This window comes from Saccoglossus kowalevskii, chromosome 6 (assembly GCF_978046115.1).
Source record: "Saccoglossus kowalevskii chromosome 6, keSacKowa6.1, whole genome shotgun sequence".
Lineage (NCBI taxonomy): Eukaryota > Metazoa > Hemichordata > Enteropneusta > Harrimaniidae > Saccoglossus > Saccoglossus kowalevskii.
In genome coordinates this window covers 30,946,671-30,962,801 of record NC_140646.1, presented here as the reverse complement: position 1 = coordinate 30,962,801, position 16,131 = coordinate 30,946,671, and the positions used below count along the sequence as shown (strand labels likewise).

Here is a 16,131-nt window from a genome sequence, read left to right as displayed (position 1 = left end):
CAAAACGGATATGCGCTAATATAGCCCGGCAATATAGGGGTATTTACGTTCCATAGCGCATGCAGCAACCTTCCCGAAGGTAAAAAATTGCAAAAGGTGAAAAGCTTTGACATGTATAATATCCACACGTTTATATCATGCGTAACCAGCAACCGAACACGCGAAATATGTTTGCTTGTTAGATCCGTATTATATAAAGTTTTTTAGTAGGAAAATAAAAAAATACTTGCTAAATTGAGCAAGAAAATGTTGCCACATACTACGACCACTTAATAAACAAACGTATATGCCATGGCTAGCGTTGGTGGCGTATTAAATATAAATAGACTGGATTTCTGATCAATTTCAGATTCCATTTTCAAGCACAGATTCAGTTGAATGTGTTCGGGAAGGGGTTATTATTACATGCGATAAATTACACATTATATTGATATGTCGAATTTAGACATGTGCTTTGTTATGGAATAAAAACTGTGCGTTAGCATCGAACATAGCAGTATTAATTAGATGAAATAACTAACATATTTTTCAATAATTCATCATCGAAGGAATACAACTTCTGATAGTGCTTACATTTACGATACGCCATACTCTATTGTGTTCTGAAGAAGTAATATCAAGCAAATACTCGAATTTATCGACATTGGCTCTTTGAAAGAACGTTTCATAAAAACTGCAACTTCAGAAAACCCAAAACAGCTAGTAAATTGTTGGTTGTTAGGTCTCCATAGAGATTTTATTGTGTTTATGTGAACCCAAGCACATCCGTGTTATCGCTGTATAGTGCAGGAACACCGAACAGTTATTACACAGAACGAAAGATCGGAGGTAATCTTAATAAATAAAGTTCCAAATTTTGATAAAGAAAACAGTCAGAATAAATTCATTTTGATTACTCTAGCACCAGTCTTGACTGTCTTCTTAAAAAACAGCTATGGAACAAAACATCAACAACTATCAGTGTATTAGGTTACAATTTATGTTCATTCAATATTCTGTATTCACCATTGGCTTCAAATTGTCTTTATTGTTTATTCATACTTGTTTTTGATTTGTTTTATATTTTTAGAATAGACTTTTTTTTCTTTTCTTTTTTAGATTATAGTTTTTAATTTTTTTTTTTGTAAGACCCTTTTTATCCTTTCCTAAGGATCTTATGCGTCTAATAAATATTATTATTATACACATGTCACCGTAACGCCATAGGTTACAGCGTGCCGTAATTTTGCGGTATTTTACGGGGGTATTTCATCCTACCATATTAGGAAATGTGAATTCCAAATATGGAATTATTACGCGCGTAAGCGTCCTCTAATAATAATAAAAACAAACATGGCTGCCACCAGAATTTAACCGGACTCCATACAAAGAAGTTCGCTGATTCTGTTCTAAACTTTTTAGATTTTGGCATTCCCATGATGTATCCTTGGTAGGAAAAGATGTATAATAATAAGGTTATTACGAAGATATCTCAAAGTATGCACTCAGACAGTACGCTGTCGCATCGACCTCCGCTGCGCGTGCATACTTTGAGATATCTTCGTAATAACCTCATATTATTATTACGTCACTATGTTTCCTATTCATCTGTAACAATGTTTGTTTAAAATTAGCAGGTGTGTCGAGTCGAATATTATATAGTAGTCAATGGTAATTCTTACTAGATAGAAAGCTCTCTTCTTTTTGAAATTACTAGAACTGCGTGCCACAGAAATCGAAAAAATGCATCATCCTGGTGAATCCTCGTTTATCCCGCAATGCGAGCATTATCAGACACTATCTTCCATGGTATCCCAAATATAGTCCCAAGTTTTTTTTATGTATTCTCCACTACAATGAAATGAATACGAGGATTTGTTTTAACATTACCACATATACACTTTCACCCGAATACATAACTGCGAATCTAAGTATGGATATGATTTTGAATCCGAACAAGGTGCCGTATATTTAGTAACAACAACATTGAACAGCTGTCTTTGCCGGTAACGACTGTAGTTAGTTATCCGCCACGGGTAGGGTATTAAATTAGGCATATGTCAAATCTTTACTTCAAAGAAGAGTATGTGACTAATGTGTTAATAATAATAATAATTCACGAAAATACTCACTGACACCTAACTTCCAGGAATCTCCAGTTCATTTCGACACATTGTGCAATCACACGCATATGAGTAAGTTCAGTCTGAGCTCACGGCGTTGTAAAATTGAGTTATATGTGAATTCGATCATCGGCTTTGCGCTCATTACACTTGCATTGCTCTAACACGCCAAAACTGGTTATATTTCAGTTAAAAGTTAAAATTTTCGTTAAAAGTTTTCGTTAAAAGTACACGATGTTGAAAAAAGAAGAACTTGTAGCAGAGATGCTGGGACAAGTGGACTCAAAATACAGAGACGAAGACATGGAAAAGTCAATAAAATGCTGTGTTGGATTGGAAGGCACTGGACTTGTTTTGAGTGACACCGAGGAGCAAGAACAGGCGGAAAGGTTGTTTTAATCAACTTATTGAATATGAAAATTTGCTATCATTTGTTTTGACCGATTTTTATACATGTACTGTGCATCTCGTGAAAGTATGAAAGTGTTTTTATAAAACATTTCCCCTTTAAAAAAATTCTCACTTTTCACTTTAAAGCCATTGATTGAATCACTGCCATATCGCCGAAACTGTAAAACGTGGTGATAGGTTTAGTGGTTTTCAATTTTCAATTGTATTTTATAAATACAGATGTAAATATAAACATATTCATGCCTTCATGAAATGCGTAGTACACTTATCATTTATGCACTCACAGGAGGCCTTGGCGATGATGATGACAGAGATAGAGGGGATAATTTGTGATTTTGTTTTATGGACATTTAAAAATATTTATTAAACATTTATCCCAAAAGATCGTAATACTTCATTCAAATCCAAAGAAGGGTTTTTCAATCATTGGTCGATTTACTGCCATGAACGCAAAAAATAGATCCCATCAAATACATTATATAATGGATAATTTGTAAATTTGTTTTATGGACATTCAGAAATATTTATTAAACATTTATCCCAAAAGATCTTAACACTTCATTCAAATCTATCTATCTACCACTGTATCTGCTTCATACATATATATTCACTTGTTTTTTTTGTGATAGGTTTTTAACATGGGCAAGAGGGATGAGTCTTTTGAAGGTGATCACAGCAGAGGTACAGCCAGGAATACTGACAAGTGGTAAAGCTGAGTTAATAGATATAAAGGTGAACGCCAGGTACGGTCCTGATGATAAGATTTATGAACGCAATCAAGCATTCCGAAAAAAGGTGATGTTGCATGTATTTTTATTTGGGGTAATAATTTGATGAAATAAGTCATTGTCTGATCTTTTAAACTATTTATTTACTTTATAATTCATAATAATCATCACAATTTGTTGTCATATATTGAAAACAGAAATGCCATTGAAGTTTATTCTGCCAAAAAGAAAGGTATGAGTTTGATCTGAAAACAAATTATCCTGCATTTTTTTTTTTAATTTTTGTGAAATTATTAGTCAATCTATACATACAGGGAAAATACTACAGAGAAAGTAAAAAACAAAAGAACCAGTTCAATGTAAATTTTGATATCTCATCGTCAGCCGTCTGTACACAGCTATACATGTATATAACATTTTCTTTGTATCAATTTTGGTTGTAGATATGCTAGTCCCCACTAAGACATCATCATCTATTCTAGAAAAGCATCTTTCATCACCTGGCTGTACAATAGAGTATCATTTCATACTATCCAGTACATTCATTTCCATCCAGTGTCATCCACACTATAATAGTTATCCTATATACCTTGTTTCAATTCAGGTTGCCAGGGGTAACAGTTTTCTTCACATCACCAGTGGTCCACACACATCATTATTTTGTATCATTTATGCCCTGAAAAAATTCACAGGAGGCCTTGGTGATGATGATGACAGAGATAGAGGGGATAATTTCACCTGGAAAAAATATTTCACAAAAGTAAGTAATTTATTTGTTGTCTGAAAACGACACCTTGTACACTGTTAAGTTTCTGTGATTTAAAGATTTAAATATTTGTGAGAAGGAAAGTCACAGTGACATCTTCAACAGTTCAGTGCTGCAAAGTTTTGGGTTTTTTTCTGGAATTGCAAAGTGAAAGTGGTGTATGGAAAAGGAACTGTAACTGATTTATAGTGAAAGTTAACTACATTGTAGTTAACATATTAGGTTTATGGTCAATGTAGGTATTTGATTAATTTGGGTTTCTACATTGTATATACCTCCACACACTCACTATCTTGTTGATTTCACATCCAGTGTGAAATAAGCTTTCCATCAATATATAGCTTTGTATGGTTTAGTAAATATTTTATATGGAAACATTAGCTTAGAAAATCAATACCAAGACGTATACAGCATTCTTAATACAGGTTTCTGGTTAATGCTGGTTCCTGGTTGAAACAGGTTTTTCTTGAAACTGGTTTCTGGTTGTCACAGATTTCTGTTACTGGTTTTTGATTGATACATAATTCTTGGTAATGCAGGTTTCTGGTTAATGAAGATTTCCGGATAATACAGGTTTTTGGTAATTCAGGGTTCCAGTTAATGCAGATTTCCGGTTAATGCAGTCTCCTGGTTACTGTTTTTTAGGTAATGCAGCATTCTGGTTAAGGAACTTTTAAGAATAATACAGGATTCTTGTAATTTATATTTCTAGTTAATGCTGGTTTGGATATTTAATACAGATTCCTTCATTTCAAAGGTACCTGGTTAATATAATACTCCAGTTTTCTGATGATTCCAAAAATTAATTTTAATCTATTTTGAAATTATTAAAAATACTAAAAAATGTTCAAAATTGTTTTTACTACTCTCATAGCCGATGGATGAGGCTGTGGAGATTGTCGCAACAAAGAAAGCCAATGGAGAAGCCGCCCATTTCAGTGTACGAAGAATAGGAGATAGAACAGTTATGTGCGGTGGTTCAAAAAATGTTCACATGCTTTTCAGATCTAAAGGTAAGGTTTACGCACATGTTACCTGTGTTCAATGCAACACCATCAATATAACTTTGTATATTTATGTTTTATGTCCCATCTATCCACTGAATATGTGGCAAACAACTGACACGAAAAGAAAAAAATTAGACAAAACCCTTTGGACAAACAATTTGGTATCAATATAGCTTGGAACAATCATTGTTGGTGGCTTGCAATGAGAATGAGGTACTTCACCCTTTTCACCTCAAGTTCCTTATTTTCATCACAAATTAAAAAAATAGTCCTGTATATAGTCTGCACTTTCCTTCATTAGATTGAGACATAAAATTTAAGTAAAAACTGAAAATTTGCTCTAAAATTAGGGCTTATTTTCAGAAATTTTGAAGAATAATAAGAAAATAGTGCAGACAAATTTTGGTGAGTAAGTCTGGTGGTGAAAAGGTCAACTGATTACAAACCACTGGCATCATTACCATATTATATTCTAATCAGTGTGTCCAATTTACTGTTAAATCATGCAGTTGGTTTGTTTGTAATGATCATCACATGCTGCGGTGCGTTGTAATAAATATAAATAAACTCGTATACTTATTATATTATATCAGGTGACATTGAGAAATACAGTGATAGCAGATACCAAGTAGCCAGAGATGTATGTTTAGCAATATGGAATATGTTACAAAAAATGACAGAAGATTGTAGAAAAAGGTATGATTAACTTGTAATTAAGTTGTGTTCAGATTTAAGATTATATGTAATATTTTTCATATTTTCATTATTATAGTTTCTTGCTATTAGCATACAAAATTCGGAAAAAATTGGTGCCGGTATATTATTTTTTTTTTTGTATTCATAAACTTTTATTGAAGTTTGTATTTTTCAAAACATTTCCCCATTTCTTATTATGAGAAGTCAACCTATTCTGTCAAACAGCAATGAAGTACAAAGAAATATTTTACATATCTTTTGTATGCCATGAACTTTGGCTTTTGGTAGTTATGTCTATACGAGTAAATATAACTTTTTTTTACCAGAAAGGGTGTACTAGTATTATTGTTTGCAATGCTCTGAATACATACTAAATACTGTGTCTATTTCTTTATTTTTTAATTATCACTTGTTCATATTATGTACTGTCATCTTTTGTAGGTTATTCAGTTTTCTTTGTCATAGTCATTTCACTGCAGTATTTGAACTTTTACGTCCAACATGTCAACATGTGGAAGATCTGTCATATCTTAAAGAGTAAGTATAGGCATGTAATTGTCTTTCTGTTTGTCTGTTTGTTTGTTAGTTAGTTATACACTGGAGCAACAAACCTGTGTTTATTGCAGGGGCTATGTACATGTAGGTAGTGACTTAACTTGGATGAAATTTAGTTTTTGAATCCCTTCAAATTGCAAAAATTAAATGATTTGCATTATCCAGTGTTCATTTAATGATATATTTATACATTAACAGTATTTGCTCTATTAGAAGCACATCCCCAAAAATTGCATTTTTTGTATGCTACATTATTAAAATATGATTATTTTTTACCACTGATGCATTTCTGTAATTCATATAGAGCAAATATGGTATTTATGTACACATGTATTATTTTATTCAGTAATTAGAATGTTTATAATTGGTCAATTTTAATTAATTAATTAATTAATTAATTGTTTATTATTAATTTGTGCAACCTGTACTACATTTAACTAAATTTTCTGTTATTTCCTACTAGGTCTGAATTAAAGTTTATAACATGGACAACATCAGTGTTAGAACCTGACGAGGATTGTGATACTCAGCTTTGTACTGTCAATCCACATATTGCTATACAGGTATCTGTACACTAAATGAAATGGCCACCAAACGGCCAACACATGTTTGAATTCTGCATTTAATGAAGTGTATACTTTGTATTGACTCATATGTATCATGTGGTATATGGCTATGGTCGTTTTGCCTTTTCATTGCATCAAATAAAATATTTGCTCTATTAGAGGCTCTTTATCAATATATGTGACTCAAATTTGTTTTGTTTGAGTTCTAAGTACTCATTCAGTCAGTTATGCTGCCTTTTTTTAACAAAATTCTTCTTCTTGCAAGCATTGTTATAGGGCAAATAGTGTAATTTATTTCACATTTCACTTTCAAAATAAATCCGCAATGTAATTCAATTTTAAACCTGCAACAAGACGATTAAATCTTGCAACTTGTATGAAAACAAAAGACTAACTTGTATAAAAACAAAAGAGTTGCAGACCTGCTGTTGAGGGCGATGTCAGTTTTTTTTCTAAGTTGTGATATTGAATACTCTCTTGTGATTTGTGAACCTCACTGCTGTTCATACAGGTATTCAGATAAGTAAATAAATAAACATGTGCTTTGAATTTACAGATTGCTCGAGCGCTAGGATTACCCACGGTCGATTATGAAATCATAGAAAGTAGCAGAGTTGATGAGCGAATGCAGGCTGTGAGGAGAGGGTATCAATATGAGGGAGAAGTATTCTATTTCATAGACTCTAACAAAACTGTCATTGGGTTACTAAAAAAGAAAACAATTTGGTGAGTGACCTTTGACCAAGTTGTCTATACATTCACTGATTGGTTACTATGATCATGTGATTTATGAATGTTATTTCATTAATATAGGTACATCATTGTAAGAGCAGTCAGAGAGAAAATTCGCTCGGCTTGTAATTCTTATGATAAAGGTGTTAATTTCAATATTAGTCAACACACAAGAAAAATCAATTCTCGATTAAATGAGATACAGCAATGGTTAGGACTAGACGATGATTCAACAGAAAATTGGAAGGTAGACATGTTTTCCTTTCTCTTCCTTTTTTGGAAGGTTATAGATATGGTACTGTAAAAGGATTAATTATTCACTGAGTTTTAATTTTGCTTTATTTTCGCTGACTGGAAAATGCACTAAATTAAAACCCAGTGAATATGTAAATTTTAGCATAGAACACATTATCTAAATGATAAAACCGTGAATTTAAAACCCACTGAATATGCCTGAAATGCTAAATCAGTGAAATTTAAACCCAGTGAAAATTAGTCATTTTACAGTAGTGCATATGTTTTTATCACTGTTCAATGCAGTTTGCTGCTTCTATATGAAACAATATTTTTTTTTAGCTTTGTTGCTTTTTTTTGTTTTTGATGTATATTAACTAGATTGATGTGTCTATTGCAATGGGAACATTGACCTTCACAGAGAATCTGTATATAAGCTCACAACACTTACATGAACTGTGGTTTGGATCAGTGTTTAAATCTGTTGTGTTTGTCAATGAATGAAATAGAATATCTTGAAAGATCTAACAATATTTCCCCCACAGTGTTTAGGTACTGGTTTTCTTGAGTGGACAATTGAGAGAATGAAAAGTGGAAAATTAAAAAAAGATGATGTTGCAAATATTTTTCCTGTGGTTTGGTAAGTTTTAAAGATTTAGGAAGTGTTATAAATCAATGTATCACATGTATCATGCAGTATCAGTGAGTAGCCATGCCATATACTATTTAGCGGTTATTCACCGTGAATACAAGACATAACCTGTGGTCTTTGAGAATCACTGTTAATATTATCTTGTTGAGAGAGTACTGGCCGGGGGGGGGGGGGGGGGGGGGGGGGGGCACACTTGATGATTTGAAATACTTGATGTAGGGAATAACATCTAAAATAATATTTGCAAAGCTTGCATGTAATTTTGAATATTTAGCCAAATAGAATATACAATTTGAGAGAGGAATCCTGCAAAAGATTTGACATGTTGAGAATTTATTTTTGTTTGATAATGATCTTGAACATTCCTACAAAGTTACTGGCATTTGCTAATTGCATATCCTTATTTTATAAATCCTTGACATGACATGACATTTTTTTCCAAACTAGGAAAAGATTTTTATCGGAAACTGGACAATCAGATCAAGTATCATATATATGGAAAGAAACAGAAGAATCCGATGACTGAATAAAAGAATAAGTCTAAGAAAATCTTATCATATTTAGTTCATTGTAGTCTTCTACTGCAATAATAACATTTTTTACTAACAACATCCTTGAGTTCAACACATTTCCTTTCATTATTATTTGTTAACTTGGTTTGAGATAATTCATAACTCGTCAGTGTCAACTTTTTACTTAAACAAACCTGATTGCTTTGATACTTGGTGTATATGTACCTTGCAATCACTTCCCTACCTGGTAGGTACCTGTTTACTGTGCCTTACTGTTTTAAAGGTGTTGTTCACTGGTACAAAGTTTGCAATTATTTCTTACTTTTATTTGTGGTATATTTTTTTGAATTTTGTAACAAAATAATATTACCTCTATTTTTAGTCCCCGTTCGGACGCAGTCCGAAAACGGGGACTTATGTTTTGCCCTGTGTGCGTCCGTCCGTCCGTGCGTCCGTCCGTGTGTTCGTCCGTGATCACCTGTATCTCGAACATGCATGGACCGATTAAGTTCAAACTTCACTCATACATCACACATTATATGGGACATATGCACATGCATTTTTTTCATGATCCGATTAACGATAGCCGAATAGCGGCCATTTTAAGGCCGAAAATGCATCAAAATCGCACATTTTCACCATTCCGGACCCGGATCTCAGTTATGCATGGACAGATTTTGTTCAAATTTGGTACATACATTAAACATAATAGGACCTTGATGCACGTCATTTTTTTTTTGGATCGGGTTCGAAATGGCCGACTGGTGGCCATTTTGTTTTAAAGAATTCAGTTCTGGATCCGTATCTGAGACATGCTTGGATTGATCGAGTTCAAACTTCACACACACAAGATACATCATGTCACAAACATGTATGTGCATTTGTTTCATGATCTCATTAACGATAGCCAAATGGCGGCCGCTTTAAGGCCGAAAATGCATTGAAATCGCACATTTTCACCATTCCGGACCCGGATCTCAGTTATGCATGGACGGATTTCATTCAAATTTGGTACATACATTAAACATAATAGGACCTTGATGCACGTCATTTTTTTTTCCGGATCAAGTTCGAAATGGCCGATTGGCGGCCATTTTGTTAAAGAATTCAGTTCTGGATCCTTATCCAAGACATGTCTGGATTGATCAAGTTCAAACTTCACACACACATGGTACATCATGTCACAAATAGATATGTGCATTTGTTTTATGATCTGCTTAACAATAGCGGAATGATGGCCATTTTAAGGCCGAAAATGCATCAAAATCACGTATTTTCACAATTTCAGAACCGGATCTCAGTCATGCATGGATGGATTTTGTTCAGATTTAGCACAATGTGTTGTACATATGCAGGTGCATTTCGGTCATGATCTGCTTTGAATGTATATGTCACTCAAATATGAACGGAACGGGGACGTGTCATTGACAATGACTTGTTAGATATTTAGTTATATGAACAATGTCAATGTTTATAGAGTATTTTTTTTTTATTAATTATACAATTCACATTATATTGAATAAATAGTTGGACAATGTGCGAATTGTATGTTATTATGATATGTTTTATTGTACATGAATCTCAAGCCCAATATACATTAGATAAATAATACTTGAATATGCAAATTTTGAATAATGTGAATGTGAACAAGTAAACTGGTGTTTCAAGTAAACATTTTGTCTTTCCTGAATGATTTGGAAACTAGCATTAACAGTATGCATGATGGATTTACAGCTGTTCAGTGATAAGGGTATTTACAGGTGAGTATTTGAATTCTTGTACATAGGGTTATTAGAAGATTTCCATACAAAACCTATCAACAATTTGGATTAAAAAAAAGTATATTTTTCCTGCTGTATTAAACATACAATGCGGATGAAAAACAAATATTTTAAGTGCCCGCTCGGAAACAGTCCAAAAACGGGGATTGACCTCTGTGCATGCATTAATACATCCATGTGTCTGAGCGTGCATTCGAACCTACATCTTAGGCATGCCTGGACTGATTACATTCAAACTTCACACATACATCATACATAATATATGTACATACATATGCACATCAATTTGTTTTACAATCTGATTCAAGATGGCCGAATGGCTGCCATTTTTGTTCTGAATAATCATCAAAATCAAGCATTTCTGGCATTCCAAAACCAGGTCTTGGCTGTTTACAGATGGATTTTGTTCAAACTTCCCTGACGCATGACATTTCCCTTTTTAGATCGAATTCAAAATGGCTGACTGGCGGCCATTTGGTTTTAGTGAATGTGGTTTTGACATGCTTTGACTGATTAAATGTATGTTCAAATTTTATATATTCATTATACATCATGTCACATATTCTTCTGTTTGGTTATTTGTCCAAAATGAACTTGTTTCGTTTCCATCGATTATCCAATACTAGTACGACTAAAACAGTTATCCTGTTCACAGTCCCTCTATCTACTATTTACCCGCTACGCGCAATAGGACAGCGGCCGTTTCGTGACCGGTGATAAATGGACTGCGTCCTGTTACAATCAGAATGATTGTCCGAGAACGTACCATTTCAGGTGAGTGGCATTGCACGTCTCGGTGGGCGGAACCCTAATTAAGAGTCTCCGTTTGTCGGGTGCATGCTGTCCGTCGGAAACTATTGTATTGAGAACAGTGTAAACACAACTTACACGCCGCCTTTCTCAAAAAGTTTGTGTTGAATTGAAACAATATTTTCGCAACTCAAAGTTTATTATGTAGTTTAGGGCGTATAAAATATCTGTCTCCGCTAAGTACACACCACGTGAATGTTTCAGTGCCATTTTTCAGCGGAAATTATTAGTTTATTTATTTAGAATGTTTCTTTTAAGGCAATTACAAGTTGCGGCCTTTCAAACGATTCGACGACCCGAACAAACTAACATGAACGAAAAATGTGCCCTTTCAAACGCTTCGGCGATCCAAACAAACATACATAAACGAAAAATGTGCCCTTTCAAAATCTTCGCGAACGGAACAAAAAGAACCTAAGCAAAAGAATATTTCATACACATAGTGCCAATTTGCTTGTTGACATTGTTGTGATATGTATTAGTTGCAAGAGAAGCCGAAATATAAAGCAGACTTCCCACACGTTTTTCGTTGTCCCGTACGTTGTCTATTAGAGTATTTACGATTCACTTACTGTTGCCCCAGCAAGATGTGAGACGGTTGATATCTGATCATTTATCGTAGTAGTACAAATAGCAATTGTTGCGTGACAGCACAGTCCCAGGATTTTGGGACTGTGGTGACAGGTATGAATCATTGTCACACTGTATCAATCGACTTTTGTTGTACTGTAATCTCCTAGTTACGACTTACTCCTGGTCAGGAGGTGGCATTAAACTGAATCTCGCCGGTCATTACACGTTCTGCTTCCCTGCTGTCGCTTTGCAGACCAATGAAGTATATCACAATAACCATAAACAAATAATAAAATTGTTTTAGGATTAAGTTGGAGTTTTTGCATTTTGAATCCACAATCGAACAAGTTACTCATTAGATATATGAGTTGACAAAAATGTGTGTATTTATGTTTATCTTAAGTTTTTAAGGTATAATTTTCCAGCTTACTAATGGCCCGTGCGAGCGGACGATGTATTTGCAAGAAGTGCGTACTTCCTAGTAACCAAGGCATTGCATGGAGGTTTAATTTAAAGGCGGGTTATATTGCGTAATACTAATTGTTTTGACGTAAGAGGAATTGATCAAAATAAAACGTATGTTTTGTAGGACATTCTTTAGACTGACCGGGAAGTGGGTGGTGCAGATCTGGACTAGGAATGATACATGTGTGTGTCTATGTTCTCAGAAGTAGTGATGTTTTTATTATTCCCTCCGGTTCGGTCATTTTTTCGGCACATTTTTCATTATGATTTGAGATCCTACCGGGACACGCCCTTCCCGTGAGAAGTCATCATTGAAAAGTGTGTTGTATTGTCGTGAGGAAAATCCCTACGTGGTATCGTTCAAGAGTTTGTAATGAGGACACAACACAAATGGAAATCAACAAAGGGCAAGTCATATGACTCAACGAGTGGTTAGATTTGGCATCGAGTATAAAAGATGGGGCATAATCTTTCCCTGACATACTACACTCTATTTGGAAACCGCCAGCATTGTAGCATGACACTACGGATATCTCGAACACCCCTCTTACTGGTATGTCTTCTGCTGACGTGTCAGGCATGCTACGGTCGAAGATTAACAGCGAAGTCCAACAGGTCGTTCTTCATCAAATCCAGGGTGGTCGGAGAGTCACAACATCGAATCAAACGTTCCACAAACTATGACTCTGATACCAAAACTGTCATCGTGAACAGTCACAACGCTCATCGTGGAGATGTCGATCCCCAAGCCACAAACATGGAATTTATAGTAAGTAATGTTTTAATTAGTGAATATATACTAGAAGATATATACATTTTACTTATATAAGTATCTGTTACTTTCTAAGTTTGGTCATCGACTGCAATATTTTGTTATTTTGCGCAAAACAAAGTCGATATTATCTTGAGTTCACGCGTCTCTTCTGAATTTTAAGCCGCAGTGTACGTGCAATTATGGGCTGTTTTTCACTCAATTGAATCGAACAAGTTATTCATAATAAAAGCTATCAAAAGCAAGCGGAATGGATTAAAGATCAAAGCACAGAATTACCAACGGACCACGACCTTCTCAACACAGTGAATATACATTATAGATTATGCTAAATAATATTTTAATGAATAGGACGAGTCTGACCGATGTCTATACACGTAATGTGTGTCGTTGTTACTGAATTTAATTGGGACGAATATTGGGGTTTATCGCCGATGTAAGTATCCATCAGCAACTACTAAACCATAAAACTGCCGCAGTCAACTCGTCAAATTAAAATGAATTCATCTCAAATTACACAAATCTACAACAATGTCATCAAGTTGATGGAGAATCACGTAGATGTTGCTTTCCCATGATGATTGGGCGATAGTCGTCGTGCCGCGTCCTGATCGATATGGGACTCTTAGCGACGTATACAACGCGTGTAAAATACATTGTTCATTTACATGAAATTCGAACACGCGCTGCGCGACGACCACCGCGCTTTAGCCATGCATCGTCAACAGCAATTTATCGACTGGTAGACACATATTATGTATATGGGGGTAAATATACTGTAGTAAGCATTTGCAAGGATATTGACCAATGAACCTAGAAACTACGTAATCTGTCAATTGCTTGCAGCTATCGGTGAATAACTTGCAACAGACGTGTAAACAATTGTAATTGCAGTTTGAGGAGTTGGAAGCCGGGCACCTTGGTGTCCAGCTGGCTAGCCACAATATAATCCCCTTGAATGACAGAATTCGTTACATGTCACGGTAACCAAAACCAATTGGAAGACGAAATTCATTCCTAAAATGCAATAGAGGCAGAAACAGTCTCGGAGTAATTTCGACAGTTTGATAGTTCATTCACATTTGTACTGTCTCCTTGATAACACCTGTGTTGATAATCTAATGTGTCAGAAATTATTTTTAAATTAATTTCTTCTTATTTAAACAAGCAAATCTTAAATTGTCATATACGGTAGTTTAATTGTAGAATCTTGGATACAGGTTCTCATATTTTTTCTACATGACAACCAATTTATTTTCAGCTTAAAATTGAAGGGGAATCATTTTGGTCAACGCATATCGCCACCCGGTCCGTGGCGATAAACGTGCAGTCCCTCTCCGTATTTTATTGAGGCCACCTTTTTATGACTCACATGTGCCTGTGTTCGATCAGACCTGTTATGATTGTAGCTATTGTGATAATAACATACTTGTGATAATATATTTCGCGTCAGCAGATCTCTTGAGAGCCCCTTTTATCGGCATTTTTCCAGTGATGGAAGAAGAAGCAACGCTGATATCCAATGCCGAAATCGTTGCCTAGGACAAGTTTTTTTTTTTATATAAACGAAACGAATGTTACGCGAAGGTGTATATGGGTATATTTTCGGGGGAATACTATTTAATTGTTACACTGTGCAATGTGGATTGCTGTGAAACATAGCACTAAGTGATACAACTAGTACGACTAACAACCTAAGAAAATATAAAGTAGCACTGGACAAACGTAGTATCCCCAGGCACAAAGCAACACATTGGTGTTGCAGTTCTATTCAAACCACAATTTGTGAAATTGACCTACACAGAAGAAAGTATCAAACAATGCCTCATGTAAAACAAGTTTCAAAAATAACATTATTTACCAAAAACAGTAACAGTAACCATAACAGTATGCTGTATTGAAATGACACGCCATATCTGATTACTGATTGTTTCCTCCTTTATTGAAATGTGGACATGGGATAGCGAATGTCTTTAACAAATAAACTATGGCGAGGAAATCAAAACAAAGTACTAGTAGTTGGATTAGGAGACACTTTTATTTCTTTCTCATAGGTCTAATTTAGTGGGGGTAAAAAGAATACCAGAGCATTTCATGTTAAGGGTTGGCCATTATAAACTCTAGAGGGGAGACGCTAGAAACTCTCTGAAAATTTTGTTTCTTTCATTGAATAGTTAATTCTTTGGCATCATGTGACTTTTCGTTGTTGATTTCTTCTATCAAATATGTGTGCCTGTTTTTTTTTTACCACATTTTTTAAACGAGTGTAGTCATTTTCTAAGATCAGAACAAATAAAAATGGCTACACTCGTTGATGTAATGGTAGAGTAACCCTTGAGATACTGGGTAGGGAGGATCCCCTGAGTACTCAAAAGTGTGACCATTTTTATACCTGGATAGAGGCAAAATCTATACCCATATATATACCAAAGTATCATTTCTGTCATCACTGTTTATTCCAATTAAAACAGTTATCTGTGGATCTGAGACCGGGATCTGAGGTGAAAATATTCGCTCAGTACGGACTCATAAGTATACCAAATCGGAAAAATATTACCCATATTTATACCTATCTTGACTAGAAATAAGTCTGACCGATACTTATACCTAAAATCCAAAAAACAAGACCCATTTCAGGGGCACGTCCCCATTAGGCAAGTTATATGTATTGCCCCCGGGCTATATATGTGTATATATTTTGGTGTCTACTGTAATGGTCATAACGCGACTAGTTTGAGGGAAATTGGGGAAAACAAGATAGTAAATTTG

At 34.7% G+C, this 16,131-nt stretch overlaps 2 protein-coding genes across 5 annotated transcripts in view; both read left to right on the top strand.

The window, feature by feature from the left end:
• Nucleotides 1-1,929: 1,929 nt before the first annotated feature.
• On the top strand, nucleotides 1,930-8,998 carry LOC144342908 (uncharacterized). Of its 4 annotated transcripts, none has more exons than XM_085500839.1 (13): nucleotides 1,930-2,015; nucleotides 2,292-2,491; nucleotides 3,143-3,308; nucleotides 3,846-4,001; nucleotides 4,720-4,764; nucleotides 4,882-5,020; nucleotides 5,608-5,710; nucleotides 6,152-6,247; nucleotides 6,729-6,828; nucleotides 7,388-7,557; nucleotides 7,645-7,810; nucleotides 8,343-8,437; nucleotides 8,897-8,998. In XM_085500839.1, exons 2-13 carry the CDS (start codon nucleotides 2,337-2,339, stop codon nucleotides 8,973-8,975), a joined length of 1,470 nt encoding a protein of 489 aa, XP_085356965.1. In that variant the 5' UTR covers nucleotides 1,930-2,015; nucleotides 2,292-2,336; the 3' UTR covers nucleotides 8,976-8,998. The 4 variants fall into 4 exon arrangements, with proteins under 4 accessions (XP_085356965.1, XP_085356967.1, XP_085356964.1 ...); XM_085500841.1 differs by lacking the exon at nucleotides 1,930-2,015 and adding an exon at nucleotides 2,044-2,174; XM_085500838.1 differs by lacking the exon at nucleotides 1,930-2,015 and having other exon boundaries at nucleotides 2,044-2,491.
• A 4,097-nt stretch (nucleotides 8,999-13,095) lies between these two features.
• LOC100377252 (GLIPR1-like protein 1) overlaps nucleotides 13,096-16,131 on the top strand; it is a 7,287-nt gene continuing 4,251 nt past the window's right edge. The window contains exon 1 of the mRNA XM_002741449.4: nucleotides 13,096-13,359. Within this exon, the coding sequence (XP_002741495.3) occupies nucleotides 13,108-13,359 (252 nt within the window). The 5' untranslated portion in view covers nucleotides 13,096-13,107. The remainder of the gene's footprint in view (nucleotides 13,360-16,131) is intronic.